Source organism: Apis mellifera, linkage group LG4 (assembly GCF_003254395.2).
Source record: "Apis mellifera strain DH4 linkage group LG4, Amel_HAv3.1, whole genome shotgun sequence".
Classification (NCBI taxonomy): Eukaryota; Metazoa; Arthropoda; class Insecta; order Hymenoptera; family Apidae; genus Apis; species Apis mellifera.
The window spans coordinates 10,229,901-10,248,147 of NC_037641.1; the positions used below are offsets into that span (position 1 = coordinate 10,229,901).

General features: G+C 38.0%; 3 protein-coding genes across 5 annotated transcripts; all 3 read right to left on the reverse strand.

Moving 5' to 3' along the window:
• Positions 1–213: 213 nt before the first annotated feature.
• Positions 214–9,941, reverse strand: LOC409981 (titin). Its single transcript, XM_026440031.1, has 8 exons — positions 9,932–9,941; positions 8,322–9,817; positions 7,650–7,760; positions 7,455–7,580; positions 6,332–7,286; positions 4,551–6,241; positions 856–4,466; positions 214–731 (listed from the first exon to the last, which is right to left on the reverse strand). Exons 1-7 carry the CDS (start codon positions 9,939–9,941, stop codon positions 870–872), a joined length of 7,986 nt encoding a protein of 2,661 aa, XP_026295816.1. The 3' UTR covers positions 214–731; positions 856–869.
• Positions 9,942–9,966: 25 nt separating this feature from the next.
• On the reverse strand, positions 9,967–13,720 carry LOC102654949. 3 transcript variants are annotated; one of them, XM_016911859.2, is made up of 3 exons: positions 12,964–13,193; positions 11,656–12,815; positions 9,967–10,391 (listed from the first exon to the last, which is right to left on the reverse strand). In XM_016911859.2, exon 2 carries the CDS (start codon positions 12,699–12,701, stop codon positions 11,682–11,684), a length of 1,020 nt encoding a protein of 339 aa, XP_016767348.1. In that variant the 5' UTR covers positions 12,702–12,815; positions 12,964–13,193; the 3' UTR covers positions 9,967–10,391; positions 11,656–11,681. The 3 variants fall into 3 exon arrangements, with proteins under 3 accessions (XP_016767348.1, XP_016767349.1, XP_026296211.1); XM_016911860.2 differs by lacking the exon at positions 9,967–10,391 and adding an exon at positions 11,255–11,273; XM_026440426.1 differs by lacking the exons at positions 9,967–10,391; positions 12,964–13,193 and adding an exon at positions 13,597–13,720 and having other exon boundaries at positions 11,334–12,815.
• On the reverse strand, positions 13,242–18,180 carry LOC406139 (ankyrin-3). The gene is made up of 16 exons (XM_026440032.1): positions 18,124–18,180; positions 17,888–18,028; positions 17,554–17,709; positions 17,141–17,437; positions 16,825–17,008; positions 16,517–16,636; positions 16,358–16,442; positions 15,554–15,778; positions 15,315–15,460; positions 15,031–15,239; positions 14,746–14,950; positions 14,456–14,645; positions 14,216–14,354; positions 13,855–14,134; positions 13,597–13,746; positions 13,242–13,258 (listed from the first exon to the last, which is right to left on the reverse strand). Exons 1-16 carry the CDS (start codon positions 18,178–18,180, stop codon positions 13,242–13,244), a joined length of 2,601 nt encoding a protein of 866 aa, XP_026295817.1.
• Between the last annotated feature and the right edge of the window lie 67 nt (positions 18,181–18,247).

Genomic DNA, 18,247 nt, shown 5'->3' on the forward strand with positions numbered 1-18,247 from the left:
TATACATTACGGTTTGTATATAAAATTTTCTATTTAATTAATATATTTTTTGTTCTTTCGTGAACACTTGCAATTAAGATTAACGAGTATTAGAGCTCGTAAACGTTTTTTGAAAATCAGTATGCAAATATAAAGTGTTCATAACTGTCAACACCTTAAGAAAGCGTAGTCACAAAGACACGTTATAATCGAAAAATTTACAAAAACATGACATTTTTTTTTTCTTTATGTAAGTATTATCATACAAGTAGGACATACGAGAATAACATTTAAAAAGTACAATTTTTGCGATATAAACTTAATTACTGTAAACAATCGTGAACAACGAAGCAAGATAATTCATAATTATTGAAATAAGTAGATCGAAAGCAATTACAATTTTTGTTTTTTTTTTTTTGTTTTTTCTTTTTTTTTTTCGATAGATTTTAATACGAAATGAATAAGCGTCATTCGTGTTTCTACCTCATTTTAATAACAATCCTATATTTTAAAGATAATAACTATTTCACTTAAGCATCATAAAACAATTATATTCTTATAAAACGTCGCATAAAATAAAGATAAATGCATTTTAATACCTTGCATATGCACAACGCGCAAGTATTTCTTTTAGTACTTCATTTTTCATTATATTATGCTGTATTACGTAAAGCATTTCAATTGGTTCAATAATACATCGTTGTAGCCTTAAGAACCAACGTTGTAACAAATTCACTTTGATGGTCCGCTATCTGGAACGAGAGACGAATATTACGAATTAATAGATTGATTAAAAGTAACAGCCTTTCTTTTTCTTAAAATCTTAAAATGAATCAATTTTTATTACATCCAACAATTCGTAACAACAATACGTACCTACGAAAATATTCCTATGTATTGGTGCTCGGTGTTGTCCTCGCTCTATCGCTTCTATCGGTTTCCCCTGCGTCCGATCTGTGCTCCAAGGAATTGTCCGACGTGACACCATCCGAACGATCATCTTCGTTGCTCGGCCTTTCGGAATCCTGTTGCTCGAGCAAAGGCATGTCCAACGAGTCCGAAGAAATACGTCTAACGCTGCTCGCGTGTTCGGCTACGTCCGACTGCATCTCCCTTGCGTCTCGCACGTTGTTCAACGAGTCCGAACTCAACGAAGGAAAATCCAGCGTGGTTTTCATCTCCAACGAGTCGGAGCTTCGGCATAACTGATGATGCTTCTTATCCATATTGTCCTCCAACTCGAGGGAATCCGTACTCGTCTCCATAACGTTCGTCTCCCTTTGAAGTGGCAACAGGGTCGGTTCCTCCAGTTCCTCCTCCGGTTTCGAAACGGGTTGCACGCCTGCCTGAGACCCAATTTTCTCAGCGTCCGTGATTTCGATCTGCGAAATGTCCTCCGTCGTGTCGTCTTGCCGATCCGACTTCTCCACGTTCGACTGGGCTATCCGTATTATCTCGTCGATCTCTTTTATTCTCTTCTCGTAATCGTCCGAGCCCGACGTGCTCGCGTTGAACGAGCCGGCCGTGCTCGTGTCCACCCTCGCTCGCGTTAGACTCTCCAATTTGTACTTGTTCTCGGGGCTCTCGTGTTCCAACAAGTCTTCCTCCTCCCTCGCCCGCAATTCGATTAAATGCGCCTCCCTACAAGCCCTCTCCAACCCTTCGAAATCCTTCAACGAGGATAACGAGATGTCGTCGCCGTGGCCGGATCGGCTGGTCATGTACCTCCTTGGAAGACTGCCGTTATTCACGGAATCGTGGGAGCCGCATTGCAATTTTCTAGAATTCTCGGCCGCTACGGCGCTCTCCAAGTTCTCGAACTCTTGCAACGAGCTCAACGACACGTTGTCGTGGTCGGACGGCCTGGTGAAGTATTTCCTACCGGCCAGGACGTCGTAGTCGGGCGTGCTTCCGAAACTGCCACGCATGCTACCCACGCTTCCTATCGATTCTTTGTGACTGCCCAGACTGCCGAATCTACTGCTCCCAGCCTCGAAGTCGGTGATCTCCTCTTCCTTTATATCCTCCAAAGGACCTCGATCGTACTCGATGTCGTAGACCCGTGGATCCGCGTGGAATTGCATCTCTATCCATTTCTTCCCCCCTTCGTATTGCTCGTCGTCCGAGTACGATTGGGAATATTGATCGTCGTTCGAGACTTGAGGCGGGCTCTCCTCCGACTCGAAGTCGAACAATTCGTTGTTCTTCGACGCTTGGCTCGTCGACACTTGCGAATCTTCCTTGTTTTCCGTTATGAGATTTTCAAGATCCCGATCGTACTGTTTGCCGATCACCTGAGGTATGGAACTGATGCGTATGCTTTTCCCTTCGGAATCGTACTCCTCGGCCTCTCTGCCAACTTCCTCTATGACCACGAAATCGTCGATGATGTCGGGTTTATCGACCATCTCGAACGAATCGCTGTCGGGCGATTGACGATCCGCCGACTTCTCTTTCCCCACCACCGTGTCTATAGACACGCCGGACGTCGAGGACGTGGACATCGAAGCCTGTTGCACTATGGAGGGCGTCGACGTTTGCATCGACATTTCCGGGCTTTCGCTGGTCGGGGCTTGCCCGCTTCCATATCTCTGCTCCAAAAGCTCCGACTCGATCGCTTGCACGTCCAACGTTGTCCCTTCCTCCCCGTCCTTTTCACCCGTCCCCGTCTCCGGCAGGCTTTCCACCTTGGATGCTGCCATCTCGGCTTCAACCTCGGCCTCCACGCCTCGAGTCGATATCACTTGAGTGCACACGCTTTGCACCCCGTCCTCGGAAACTCGCGATGTCATTATATCGACGGATCGAACGGGGCTAGCTCCCGTTCCCGTGGTCGAGGTGGACGTGGCGAAATCTACACCCTTGGCGTCCTTGGCCGGCGACTCCTCGAGAGCGGCCGCCTCGAGGACTTGAGGGAAGATCATTTCGGACGATCGTTTCATACGACAAGGCGCCCGATTGTAGATATCGTCCATCGGCTCGTCAATCGGTATATCGCTGCCTGACGAGTCCGACTGTTCGGTCTGCTCCCCGTCCAGAGCACCGTCCAAACGCTCCTCCTCCTCCTCCTCCTCCTCCTCCTCCTCGTCCTCCTCCTCTTTGTCCGCATCCGCCTCGGACGCTACCAAAGTCTCGGACAATTCGCTGGTGCTGTCGATGCTGCCAAGATGGCCGGAGCTCAAAGAGGTCAAAGACTTCATCGATTCGCGCGAGCTCATGGTCGTGGCCGCTGTCTGATACTCCTGCGAGGTTGGTTTGGAAGAGGTGGAGTGCTCGACCGACATCATCGCAGTTTCGTATTCCGAGGCGGTGGCCGAAGGCACGCCGCACGATTGCATCGCCTCCACGTCGGAGGAGCTGGGTCGGCTACCGCTACCGATTTCGTAGTCGCACGATTGATAATTGCTACTCTCGCCGGAACTAGAACCGAGATCCGCGTCGCTGTCGGATGTGATACGTTTGGCGCTTCTACCGGGTTTCTGGCGTCTTCTAAGCACGGGGCGCGGTAAAGCCAAAGAAGAACTCTCGTCTTTATTGTCTATGTCCGAGCCTGACATGCTGGCAGGCACGGGGCTGGGATGTTCCTCTTCGCGGACTTCCTCCTCGTCTTTCGTATCTTCGTGGACGGTTATTACAGCAGTCTCTGCGTCAGACTTATCGGTTTTAATCACAGGTGTATCCTTTTGCGTTTCACGTTGCGGTTCCTCGATACCACCGGGTCCATCATCCGTCTCCGTTTCGCCTCGATCGGTATCCTTCGTCTCGCATTTCGATTTATCGACGGGGGATTCCCTCTTTACCGCTTCGGTATCCGACTCGTGGGTTTGCTCAGCAGCAGGATACGCTGGTGTGTATAAAAATGGTAAATCGTTGGGAATGGACTCGGGTTGTAATTTAAATCGGAATTCTGAGGGGGAATCTTTTATTTGGATCACAGTTTCACTATTCTCGCTTAATTCCTCTATCAGGTCTTGCTTAGCCGCCTCTAAAGACTCCTTCACCTCGGCTATCTCTTTTTTAACTACCTGATCTAGAACGGTTATAGCGTATCGTGCACTTAAATCAACACTAGAGAGATCATCTTTTTTTATTTTCAAGGCACAAGTGTCGGAAGGAACTGTCGTCGATCTTCCAGGCTTGTCGTGCTTCTCCGTAGCTTTCTCCATATGCCTTTTGTATTCCTCGCTCAACGGTTTCATCTTCGACAAATAAGCTTCCGTCCATTCCTTCAACTCGTCCGTTGTTTTCTCCAATTTCAATTCGATTTCCGGCTTTGCCGCCACTCTCTCCTGTTTACTTTCCTCGATTTTCAAAGGTTTAGCCAAACCATCGTCTTTCGTTTTCTCCTCTTCCCTCGCCTCTTCCTTTTCCTTCCCTCTTTCCTCCTCCTTTATCTTTTCGTCTTCCTTCTTCTCCTCTTCTTTCACCTCTTCTTTCACCTCTTCTTTCACCTCTTCTTTCACTTCTTCTTTCACTTCTTCTTTCATCTTTTCTTTCATTTCTTCTTTCATCTTTTCTTTCACTTCTTCTTTCATCTTTTCTTTCACTTCTTCTTTCACTTCTTCTTTCACCTCTTCTTTCACTTCTTCTTTCACCTCTTCTTTCACTTCTTCTTTCATCTCTTCTTTTATTTCTTCTTTCATCTTTTCTTTCACTTCTTCTTTCACTTCTTCTTTCACTTCTTCTTTTACCTCTTCTTTCACTTCTTCTTTCACCTCTTCTTTCACCTCTTCTTTCTTTTCCACCCTTTGTTCTTCAATCGTAGTTGGTTCGCTAGGTTCTTCTTCCACAACCGATTTTTCCATTTGCAAAACTTCTTTTTCGTGTTTTTCCACCGTTTCATCGGTGACAACTTGTTTCCGAGTACTTTCCACGTATTCCTCGATAGGCGTTTTTGCGTCGTATTCGCGCTGCAACGTGTCGACCAATTCCTGACAACTAACGTCCAATTTATTCTCCACCAACTCGTTTTCAAAATCCTGCTCGCTGACGGGAATCACGGTGAATTTCGTTGGTTTACGATCGTCATCCGCAGCAACCGCTGCCTCCCTCGTCGATTCTATCACACTGATGTCCTCCGACGATTTCGTGCCGGATTCCTGTTCGTGATCCGTCGATCCGTCCAACGAGGACAATCGTTCCTTCTTCTTGATCATCGTTTCGTACGCCTCCAATTCTTGATTAAAGATCTGAGACGGTTGCAACGTCTCCGATATTTCGATCTTCTCGTCGCCGATCATCCAATCGACAGGTTTAATTATCTCGAGGCCACGCACCTTCGGTTTCGGCGAGACGAGCGGAGGACTTTCGATCTCGAAACTGTCCGCTCTTTTCGCGCTTATCATAGGCAATTCCCTTTGGGATCCTCCAATAGGATGAGACGACTCTTGCACCAAAGAGTAATCTATATTCGTATCCTCGGATACGGTGCTAGGGCTGATCGTGATATCTCGTTCTTGCGCCAACCTCTCGAACGAATCCATTTCCGCGCTCTCGCGCAACGACGGTATCCCTCTGCTAGTCTGCTCCGATATTTTGTGCTCGTCCATCTCTAACGAGGGCACGTCCACCGAATCCTCCCTGGATTGACTGTCCATACCTGGTTCCAGTATTTCCAAAACTCTGGCGCCCGAAATCTCGGACACCATCTTGTCGGGAGGGAAACTCAGCTGGCTGCTCGATCGTTGTTTCTCGTATTGCGGGCTCATCGTTGGCTTCGACACGCTCTCCAACTCGTTCGTATCCACGTCGATCGTTTCCTCGAAATCTATCTGTTCCGATATGCTACTGGGGCTCATGGTGATATCTCTGTCTTGGAGTTTGGCCTGGGACGACGAAAGGGGGAAACTTTCTTCTTTCTCGTGGGGCGACGATTCCTCGTCCCTCGTTATATCCTCGCTAACGCTTATACTGTCCCTGGTCGAACTTTTCTCCAACGATTCCTCCTGTAACGACGATCTAAATCTCGACGAGTCCACGCGCCCCGCCTTCTCCTGCGCCGTCCTCTTCATTATACTTTCGAATTTTCGCGTCAAATCATCCGCCAATTTCTCGTGATCCGTTTCCACGCTTTCGCTTATTATTTGCTCCAGATATCCTTTGCTGAGCAACTCCGCTTTCAAATCCGCCGCTGATTTCGCTTCGATCTCGCTCTCGATCGATTGAATCAGAGTCTCCGCTATCGTACGCGCCTCGATCTCTTTGAACTTTTGCCGTTGCTGCTCCTCCAAACTTACGCTCGGCCGCGCTACTTCCTCCTTCTCTTCTTTCCACGATTCCGACTCCTCCTTCTCCTTCCCCTTCTCCCTCATTCTCTTCTTCTCGCTTGGCACGAATTGAACAACGTTGAAACTTTCTTTCGTCTCTCTGTGCGATTCCCCTTGAGCGAGCGTCTCGATTTGATCCGTATCCGCGACTGGCCTCGATATCCTCTCCGTCGCTTTTCCCTCCACCACTTTCACATCCTCCTCGTAGCCGCCTTTCCTACCAATCTCTCTCTTTATTCGTATAGCCACGTCTGCGTCGCTCTCCCTCGACACGCTGCTACCCGCCTCCTGAGTCGTCACTCCCTCTTCGTCCGACAACTTTTTAAATATCTCCTCTTTCTTCGTCTCGGCCCTCGATTCGGACGCAGCCGCGTCTATTATGTTTCGAGTATCCGTCAGGTTCATCGACAATTTTTGAATCGCTGTTTTGTCCAATTCCTCCCGCCTGGTGCTCTTCTCCTCCAACGTTTCGGTCGGCGACTCCTTCTTCAATTGCGATTCCAACGATTTCTTCTTTTCAACCCGTTCCTTCTCCTCGTGCGTGATTACCTTGTCCCTGCCGGTGGAAATCTCCGAGGATACTACTTCTTTCTTCTCCAGCATGGTCGACGTTTTATGATCGATCTTAGACGTCACCGTTGCGAACTCACTACTCTTCCCTAAGCTATCCATATCCTCGAACATTTTGAAAGCTTGGTGAGGATCGGTGAAAGTTTTCGAAAATGTTTGCGTTTCACTCTTCGTAGTTAAATGTTCCTCCAATTTCGAGGTTATCTCTTCGCTCGATTTCTTCTCCGTTATCGTGTACGATTCGCTCTCTTTTCTTACGTGCGTATCCTTCTTTCCAGCTTTATCAGACGTCGGTTTCACATCCACGACGCGCTTCGGTATTCGAGATTCGAATTCTTTCTTTCTAGTCGTTGGCGAAATATCTTCCTTCTCCGCGATTGATTCCTTATCGATTTCGAGTTTACTCGGAACACGTTTCTCTTCCATCGTAGCTTTAAGCTTCGTTTCCTTTTGAATTTTATCCTTGTCCATCTTTGCTGTTGAAATAGGAATACGCGACTCGAATTCTTTCTTAACTTGCTTCGTCTCAACTTCGGTTACTACTTCTTTGTGCAGTGAAATTTTTTCTCTCTCCCCTTTCTTCGATTCTCCTTCTTCCTCTTCTTCTTTCTCTTCTTCTCCTTCCTTTCTCCCCTTAACTTTCTCATCTTCCTTCGCAATCGATTCAGGAAACGCCTTCTCCAATTTTTCTTCTTCAATCAGTCTTATTTCCTCCTTAACTTCCACTTCTGGTTTCCTTTCTTCCTCCATAAACTTTTGCATCTCCTGTTTAATATCCGTTGAGAAAGCGATCTCGGGTTTAACATCGCCAATCGATTCTATCTCGTGAATTACCTTAGTCTCGATTTTACTTTCAGGCATTTGGGTTAATGCGCCTAAACCATCGCTTCCCTCTTCCACTTGAACGGATTTCAATACTTGCTCTTGCACCAGAGTACCATCTTTCTGCACCTTATAGATGATAGTAGTTTCTTCCGTTATAATACGCCTTCCACCCATTTTTTCTCTAATCACCTCCTCTCTTTTTGTTTCTGGCATTAATGTTCTTTCTCGGACGGTTAAATCTGTGACAACTTCTTCTTCTTCTTTCTTTTTCTCCTTTTCTTCTTTTTCCACAACCTTTTCTTCTTTCTCTCGTTTCGCTTCCGCTTCTGCGATTATCTCTCGTTGTAATTTCCTTTCTGTAATAATTTCTTCCACCTCCTTTTCTATTTTCTTCGCAGGTTCCATTTTTAATTCTTCATCTTTCACATCTTCCATTTTTTTTTCTGTAATGGATTCCAATATCTCTTCCTGCTTTTTCTCGGCATCTATTTCTTTTAGTTCATCGCTTATATCTGTAGTAACTTCTTCTACGTATTCTTCTTTCTTTTCCTCTTTTTGCTTTACAATTTCTTTTTCTTCTTTTTCTTTCTGCTCTAGATCTTCCTTAATACTTTCTCGTAAAAATATTTCCGTATCTATTTTTTCTGCTTCTTTCTCCTTTTCTTCAATTCTTTCTCCCACTGCTTCTTCTTGTGTAATTGTCTCTGTAACAATCTTTTCTGCTTCTTCTTTTTTCTGCTCTGTGCTTTCCTTCTCGCTTACGATTTTTTCTTCAATTTCTGCAATAAATTCTTGCACTTCTGGCTCTACGTGCTTCTTTATAATTTCTTCGTGAATAACTATTTTCGTAACTTCGACGTCCTTTTCTTTTTCTTTTACAATTTCTTCTATCGTTTCTCGTTCTACACTCACTTCAGGAATAGATTTTTCCACTTCCACTTTCTTGTCTTCTACACTCTCTTCTATAACTTTTTCTTTCGTTTTTACTTCCGATATTGGTTCCACTTTTTCTTCCATTTCTTTTTTTTGTTCTACTTCTATAGATTTTGTAACATCCTTTAGTTTCTCTTCTTCCATCTCTTTTATACTTACTTGTGTAATTGACTCTTGTACTTCTTCTCTTCTTATTTTTACATCTTCTACGATATCTTGTGCAGGTACTTCAGTGATAACTGTTTTCCTTTCTTCCTCCACAACACCTTCAACTTTTAATTCGACTAATTGATCTTTTATCAGTACGGGAGTTTCCTCCACAATTTTCATTCTCTCTACTTCATCCACTCGTTTAATCTCATCAACCGATTTTTCTTCGATGATCATCGACGGTTCCACCATTTTTTCTTCCACCTCTATTTTCTCAATTTTCTCTACGGATGTTGTAACAGGCGTAGACTCTAACCTTTCAATATCTTCCTCTAATTTTTCAGGTTTTACAGATATCTCGGTTACGACCTCATCAAGTTTCACATAATCTTCCTTTTCTTTCCCCACTTCCTTTTCAGATGTTACCTCGCTCACTTCCACGTATTTACTTTCATCCTTTTCCTTTTCATCCTCGTCAGACAATCTTCTCTCCTTTTTCTCACCTTCTTTCTCCTCTTCCTTTTGCAACGTAACAATCTCCACCCTCTTCTCCTCCACCTTTTTCTGTTTCAATTCGGCCACGTACTTCTCATCCTTATCCACCTTCTCCTTCTCGCTTATCTTGATCTTCGTTACCTTCTCTTTCTCGGATTTCAACGAGTCCTGTTGATGCAGCTTGGGCGGAAGTTTCGTCGTCTCTTTTTGTATTTGCTCCTCGAAGTACTGCGCTTTCTCCGCCACGGAACACTCGGATATATCGGGCACGTTCAAATCTTCCAACGTTTCAGACTTGTCGATCTGCTGCTGGCCAATGTCTGCCGTGTCCTCGGTGATTACGTTCTGTATGTACTCGCTGTCGCTCTCGTTTATCGTCAACTGCGAGGTTCTCGACACCTCCGACTCCGAACGCTGATAACTTTCCCGTTTCCTTGATATATCCTCCCAGAATTTCCTCTTCTCTGAATAGGTTTGTCTCTCGACGCTTGGCGACAAATCTTGCTCTTGCCCGACTACTTTACTGGGATAACTAGCATCTACAGATTCTAGGGGAGAAGCCGCTTTTTGCGCAAGGAATTCGTGGATAGTAACAGCATCTAGAACAACCAAGAATTATTCTCACATTACTTTTTATTAGATAACGGTACATTGTAATGAATGAAATACATTTTTCTCTTCACGTATATTTACAATCTCACGTTAATATTAACTTTTTATCATAAGGATTATGCGATTAAACTTTCACAAGCGTTGTACAACTCGTAAACACGATTTTTTTTTCTTTCTTTTATTTTATTTATCATCCTCTTTAAATGTTAATAGAGATACAACATTGTCGTAAACTTTTTGTTACTGTACATAATAACAATAATATTCTTTTTCTCAGAAGAATAAATACAATTTATTCAAAAATAACTCTCGGGTTATCGAGGCATTGTTAATTCTCTTTTAAAATTTTAACATGCACACAGGAATATATAGATATATAATATAATACATATAACTCTAAACTTTTCTATAAACTTTAACTGTTCTTTTTTTCTTTCTTTCTTTTTTTTTTTGGTTTTTTTTCTTTTTTTTAATATCTATAAATATAATTAGTATCCTTCGAGACTTAAAATTAATATCCCATACGGTTGTCTATGATAATGTTGAGGACGGCAGTTTTGTCTGCAAGTATAAGTACAGAATATTGCGTTAATATTAAATGATAACATTAAAGCAGAAATATTTTAGTCGGTTAATTTTTGCGACATGTGTATATATAATCTGTTTTTAACAATTTCTCTTGTTAATTTTTTCAAGTCAATTTCAAATCTTTCAAAAGATTTATAATTATAACACTCGATAGATTAAAAATAAAAATAGTAAAAATTGTACTCAAAGCATGGTGCAAAAAGGAAAGAAAAGGTTTCCATAGAAAATTAATTTTAGAAATACGATAAAGATCAAAATAATATGGCTAAAATAAAAAATATATATAGATGCCATTTAATGCTTCAATATTTGATGATTGATTAAATGTATATATAAAATTATAAAAATATTTTAAAAAGTTTTTTAAATAATTTTGTCAAAAATAATATATGAATATATTGAAGAAATATTTTTATTTAATTAAATTGATTTTTAAAAATATTAAAATAGGAAACTCATCTTTCTTTCTTACTTTTGAATCTAATTGATTATACATATAAATATATTTGTTATGTACGCAATAATTGCAGTCAATTAATACTGTTTTCAAATAGGAAACAAAATCGCAAAAAAATATTAATATCAGTAATACAAAAATGATTTATTATATGTTTTAATTGAGTTCTTTTTTTATCATGTAAAAAAGAAAATTTTAACATACCTGTTAATCAACATATATGAGAAATTACAGAAAAAATTTAAAATTTTATTTTTATCTTAAAATAGTATTTTCATAAAATAATCCAAATTATAATGAAAAATATATATATTTCTATAATTGCAGCACAAACATCTTTTGTATTTAAAATTACATATATGCAGGATAAAACATCATTGTTAATTCACTTTAAAATCCTAAAAATATATAAGAGAGAGTTTAACATATTATATGCATATATATTTTTCTATTTTCTTAAAATTATCAATATTCTCAGTTTAATATTGAATATAAAATAGGCAATTCTTCAGTATTCATAGAATATTCTCTTCAATAGATATTATGTATAACAACATAATACATCGAGTCGTATGAAATTCATTTCATATACTCTATAATTGAATAACATATGTATATTATAATAAATATCGATTAACGTACAAGAATTAATATTCAATGCATTTGCATCGTCTTCAGTACTTAGAATAAACTAGATCTAATACAGATCAAATTCTTACAGTATTTGCATAACATGAAATAATCTGTTAAAAAGCGGACTCTTTAAATTCGTGTTCTTACCGTCCACATGATTTTCAATTTATAATCTACTCAATCGTATCAACGTCTTCTACATCGGTATGACAATCGCTAGTTCCGTCATCACTGATTTCTTTCACAGTTAACAAGTTCTCCATTTTATTGATATTTTTCATAATAACTTGAGACGCAACAAGAACGTCCAAATCTTCGAATAATTCTTTTTGACTGCAACAAGCTTCTTGCTCGTCCTCGTCCCCGGATACAGCCATGTCTTCTTCGTCAGTGTTCGACATAACCACAATGTCTGGCGTGGCGCCACAAGTCTCGTTCCATGAACTATCCTCTCCATATATTTTATTTCGCACTTCCACGGAGAACGGTCCATCACCTTCCTTAGTCGTGATCGTTTCCCCGCTATAGTCGCAAAATATATCAGACCTTGGTTTCAGATGAATAGGTGATTGCACTTCGTCTTCGCCTTCGAGATCCTCAAGATCCGTTTCTGTTTGGAAAGGAGTGTTGACAATCTTAAGGTGATCTTGATTCTCTTTCTCTTCGTTCTCGCTTGGATAAATTTCGTCCACGTCTGTCATATTCTCAATGAAATTATTACGCTTAACGAAATCTTTATCATCCAGTGATAAATAATTCGAGCTTTCACTTTCTATGATGTCAGATGTCACGGAAATAATCGGTTTTTGTTCCGTGTTATTCAAAGGTTTGATTTGCGAATTAATCGTGGTTAACTCTCCCTCTGAATCGGTGTCAGAGAAATGTAACGACGAGTTATTAATCATAGCGTTCAATTTTCTACGCGTCGATCTTATTTTACGCTTTGCTTTCATCCCAGTCTCCTTCGATTTGGACGAGTTTAAATTTTCGTCAATGATCTGCGGACATTCTGTATTCTGACATTCAGTATTTTTTTCATTTTCATCAATCTCTGGTTGCTCGTTAATTCGATTCGAAGACTCTGTATCGATCACGCTCTTTTCTACGGATAGTCCATTCTCGTTCCGTGATTCCAAGGTACAATTATCTTCCATTTCCACTTTCTCTTCTTGTTTCTCACTCGAATCTTCCATGTGTACGTAAATGTCTCTTGGATATAGATTTCTTTCTTGGCTTTTTTTTTTTTTTTAAGACTTAGCGCGCAGATCTTAAGTGCAAATTACTAAAGAACTTAAAAAAACCTGAAACTGAAAATAATAAGAAAGAAATGGAAATTAATGTTTAAAACGAACGAAAATGTAATAACAATGTTATAACTGGTGTGTTATGGACAAACAAAGCAAACGTAAAAAGTGTAACCAATATCTCAACTCGATTTAAATAAAATAAACTCACGTTATAAGAAAATTGTGGTAGAATGATACTCGAAAGAAGAAGATAGGTTTTTAAAAGTAGTGGTAGTTCCAATGGTTCAGAACAAACTAAATGAATTCGTCATAGCTATCGAACGTTTGTTGATACTGTTATACGTAATTAAATTACAGAAGCCTCACTCGACTTTCGAGACATAAGCAGATTACATGCCCTCTTAAACGAAAATAGAATTACAGTAGAAATTTTTCTACTGCACGAAATGAAATTGTTTTCAAAACAATGTTTTCTTTAATATTTTTTTAATACCAAATTTTACCTAAAGTTTATAAATATCGATTATCACTATTAATTATAGTTTTATAATGAAATCATTTGTTTAATAAGAATATATATATATATATATATATATATATATATATATATATATCTATATCTAAATTTCATAATCGTTAAAGCAATTTGTGTATTATTAAAATAAATAATTTCTTATTATACTGAAACATACAAAATTTCCTTTTTTGCACCTTGCATTTGAATTTGAATTCAATTAGATTAATGTTTCCTTTAAATAATTTTTACATTTTCAAATTTTCTTCATTGCTCTAACGTTATCATTAATCTAATATAAAGTGAAGAAACATGGATATATCATACCTGTTCGTTCCTTTTGCAAAGTGTCGGTAATAAATTTCTTTTCGGAAGGCGAAATATCCTTAGGTTCGTCGCCTTTCTCTTTTTGTTCCATCTTGTATTTCGATTCATAAGAATCCAATTTTTGACTAATAATATTCGAATCTTCATAATCTGGAACGAAAGGAAGAACGAAACGTTATACATTTTGTTAAATTAAACGTTAATTTTCCCAGCTTTGTACATACATATGATATTGATATATTACAGAAAAAAATTTACCTTTCAATTTCTTTTGTACTTCAACTTTAGTTATAATTTCTGGAAGAACAATATTCAACACGCAAATTGGTTGTTGAGGCGGTTCTCCTTTCGCTACTTTCGGTTCTCGCATAAACAGCATCCTAGCAACCGGATCCAACAACGGATCTTTCACTTTCACGTGAAAAGATAAACGATTCTGACGAAAAGCTTTAAAAGTAAATTTCAATTGTACTCCCGATTTCGTCACAGGTACTAAATTTCCACTGAATTCGATATAAAGATCTTTCCCATCGAGTGCCTGGAACGAAAATTAATAAATAAAAATATCTGGATGGAATTAAAATAAAATTAAAATTACATAATATGAACAATTATTTACTTCGACATCGCGGCTTTTTACAATTTCGATAAATTCCTCTTGCCTTTCCAAAGTGTGCATTCCTTCTTTTCCATCGGTCATGCATAACACCCTTAATGTTGCTTCAAGCACATCCATTCGTTTCGAATATATTATAAAACTGTATCAAAAAAAAAAAAAAGAAAAAAAGAAAAAGAAGTTAATGTTTTATGAATTAAGAAACGATTATATATAGTTTAATTGATTATCGGTTATTCATACTTTGTAATATATGGCACAAATAACGATTCTTCATATAATTCGGTTGCCATTTTTGGAACTGCGCCTATATTTCGGCAATCCATTAACCAGAATCGAGCGGATACAGTTGTGGTAAAGGACACTGTATCGTTCATAAAAGTTAATGGTGTCGACCCAGTAACATCCTCCCATTGTGACTCACTGGTTCCACCTAAATTCAAAGTGAAAAATAATAAAAAGAGATATATTTGGATATTTTTATTCATCAATATATGTATAATATATAACTAATATAACTATTATTAATTTACCTGCAATACTACATAAAAGTCTTAATGTTGGTGTTTCACCACCATATTGATTAATCATCCCTTTATTCGCTGCTTGTGGTACAGGTATCGTAAGAGTGATTGGTTTATGAAACTTTCGTCTTCTCGGCTCGATCGTTATTACAGGTGAAACAGCTACGCAATTTCCTAGTAACTTTGCTGTAAGCTCTGCAGGAATGACGTGAGCCTATAAAAGTTAGGATCTGGTCATCGATTATATTCAACATAAAAATTTTCTATTACGCGAAATATTGCAATTTAAATTACTTGTAATCCAACTTTAATCTTCTTTGTCAATGCTCCTGGTGGAAAGACTGCTTGGACGTCGTTGGCCACACTCGATGTTAAAATTCCACCCTCGGCACCAATCACGTGAACCTCCTGTTTGATTCTCGTGATAATAGCAAAGTATTGGGGAAAATCGGTTGTTATTATACGGGTAATTCTGCCAGAATGAGTAGCGCTCATTTGAGGATCTGTGTAAAAATAGTTAAATTTATACATGTGTGTAAACATGTTGATAAAAGTATTTTTAAATTTTTAAAATATACCATATGGAGTGTTTAACAGAGTGGTGTCATTATCAGCAGAATTATCGTGTTCTTTCCACGTTTCACCATTATCACTTCTAAGAATAATGATCTCTCTCTCCTTTCCTCGAATAGACGCGAAATGTGGTATATCGATTAAAACTGGGCTAAAATGAAATATAAATATATATTGTTTCCGGAATAATAAAAATAATTAAATGAAAAAAAAAATCAAATATGATTTTCAGAACGATATTTACCCTAGAAACGTAGCACCAATTGGTCCCATTTCTATGATACGAGTTGCTAAAGCCTCTCCCTCCATTAAAGGAGGAGGATTTGCAACTTTATTAGGTTTTATCAATCTACATGTAACGCGAATCGGCATTGTTGCTCTACGCGGTGGCACAATGATACGTACACCGCTGTGTCTGCATCCTTTCATAGCACCTCCCCGTGCGTCCACCAAGAAACTTACTAAAAATCTAAAAATTGAAATTATCTTTTTACACAAATCTTCTATCGTCGTATAAATATAATTTATACCATATGAAATTGCTGATTTTGGAATGGCAATCATAATTTCGGTGAATTTAATCTTGTAGGAATTTAAATTAGTTTATAAGACAGTTGGAACATGGTGAAATATTAATTTAATTTTTAAAAGTTACGTTAACAAGAGAGTGATTTGAAAAGCGATAGTAGAAATTTGTTAAAACTTCGAAAATTGCAATTTTATATAGTAGAATTTAATTAAAATCATATATGCTCACAATTTATTTCGATTATGTGGTATCAAGTAAAATTAAAATTGGATATTTAATCAAAGTTAATATATTAATTGTATCTTATCTATCAATAAAAATTACTTACGATCTGAAATGAAGTCGGCTAAAAATGAAAATATTTAATTTCAATTAATAATAATTCCCATGTAAAATTTTATACTTTACTTAATATTATTAAATAGTATCTTCTTCAAAGATATGATTTATTTTCAAATTTATTTGTTATAATTTATTTACCGTACAATTTATATAAATTTAATATTAATATTTACATACCCCAAATTAAATCCATCAGTATCAAAGTTTTCTGCTAGACAATAATTATTGCTTTGAGTGAAATCCTGTTTTTCTTCTTTTGTAACTGGTCGAGAACAGTGCCACACATTACGTAAAACGTTATCGTAACATTTCTTAAGTAAGGAGTGAATATTTTACCTTGTCTATGTATTGGATCATCCCGGGTAACATCAATAGGCAATGAATCATCTCTTAAACTTTTCATCAAATCTGCTGTAAGGTATCGATACGGCTGCTCGCTGATCAATGCATCTGAACCTGTGCACGAATATCGCGGTTCAGTTTTGTTTCATGTACATTTTTTTTTATTTAACAGCGAATGTTTATATACGTGTTTATGAGACGTCATATTCTATTCATATTCGTAAAATTATTTACATAATTCTCGACTTTCTTATAAATTTAATCGATTATACTCGTTGTCCGATTACGTAAAGGAATCATACCTCCTTCATCGTCAGAATCAGACATAAAACTAGTCTCTTGCAAACTTTCAGGTGCGATAACTTTGTACTTCTCGTCCCAATTTTTATTATCAGGCGCCAAGGTATCATAAGACAATCCCTTCAATACCTCCATTACAGATATATATCCTAATTTTTGAGCTATATTTAATGCAGTCAATCCATCCTGAAAAAAAAAGGTTATATAAATAAGATATTTTATATTATAAAAGAAATGTTACAAGAGTATCATACAATTTTTCAAAAGGAGAGAATGCATTTATAATAAATAAATAGAAAAAAATATAATAATACTTACATTCGTTCGAGCTTTATGCGAAGCATTTCCTTCTAACAATGCACTAACAATATGTGCATGGCCTTGTTGAGCAGCTTGATGCAACGGAGTGTAATTTTGATTAGTTTTTACGTCGATGGTTGCATTGTGTTTTAAAAGAAATCTAATCATCGAAAGATTCCCGAAATGTGCCGCGACATGTATTGGCCGGTAACCAGTTTCGGTTTCGCTTTCAACGTTTGCACCATTTTTCACAAGTATAGAAGCCACTTTGATAAAATCTTCTTGAGCACACAAGTGCAGTGCGGTGAGACCATTCTGGACAAAAAAAAGTCGTCATCGTTTAATAATTATTAATTTCTCAAGAGATTATTTTTTTTAATCAAGAAATATTGATGCATTATTGTAATTATAATTGTAACGACTTTACGTACCTTTGATTTATGATTTGGATCAGCTCCATGCTCGATTAACAGATTCGTCATATCATAATGTCCTTTTTGTGCGCTTAAATGCAATGGTGTAAATCCTGCTTTGGATTCAGCATTCGCGTTTGCTCCGTTCTCCAAGAGGGTAGAAGCAATATCCATCTAAAAAATTTTCAATTAAATTTTCAATTACTCAAGATCGGTTATTAAAGATTAAATTCGTTTTGTGAATTCTTGAATTCTTTATATTAATTTATATCTCTTATAAGAATAATGATAAATCATACGTTCAAACAGTTTTGCTTTTGTTACTATTTATTCGGATATAATATGATACTACCTGATTTTTACGTGCAGCAATATGTAGAGGAGTATGTCCATTTTGAGAAGCTAAATGAGGGGATGCTCCTTTTTCTAACAAAAGATTTGCAACATTTGGATGATCATAATGGCAAGCCAAATGTAAAGGAGAAATATCATTCTGAAATTTTACATTTTTAATACATTAATTAAAAAAAAAAATAAGTATAATATAAAATAATATCAAAAAATTTGAAAAATATAATTGATATATACCTTTCCTTGTGCATCAAGTTTACTATCTCTTTGCAAAAGTATATTTGCAACGCTCATATTGCCATATTTAGCTGCGATATGTAAAGGAGTAAAACCATTTTTAGTTGTGGCCTTAAGAGAAGCA

What these genes read in the sequence shown, in the direction of transcription:
- LOC409981 (XM_026440031.1), bottom strand. An exon ending in GCACAGAGAGACGAAAGAAA is followed by an intron (nt 6,242 to 6,331) that starts GTTTCAACGTTG and finishes CGTGGAAAGAAG; the next exon opens with AGAAGGAGGAAGTAGCGCGG. An exon ending in AAGAAGAAGTGAAAGAAGAG is followed by an intron (nt 4,467 to 4,550) that starts GTGAAAGAAGAA and finishes ATGAAAGAAAAG; the next exon opens with ATGAAAGAAGAAGTGAAAGA.
- LOC406139 (XM_026440032.1), bottom strand. Translation starts at nt 18,180, where the DNA reads ATGAGCGTTGCAAATATACTTTTGCAAAGAGATAGTAAACTTGATGCA. An exon ending in TGATCCAATACATAGACAAG is followed by an intron (nt 16,443 to 16,516) that starts GTAAAATATTCA and finishes GTTCTCGACCAG; the next exon opens with TTACAAAAGAAGAAAAACAG. An exon ending in TAAAAAGCCGCGATGTCGAA is followed by an intron (nt 14,135 to 14,215) that starts GTAAATAATTGT and finishes TTTTCGTTCCAG; the next exon opens with GCACTCGATGGGAAAGATCT.
- LOC102654949 (XM_016911859.2), bottom strand. Translation starts at nt 12,701, where the DNA reads ATGGAAGATTCGAGTGAGAAACAAGAAGAGAAAGTGGAAATGGAAGAT.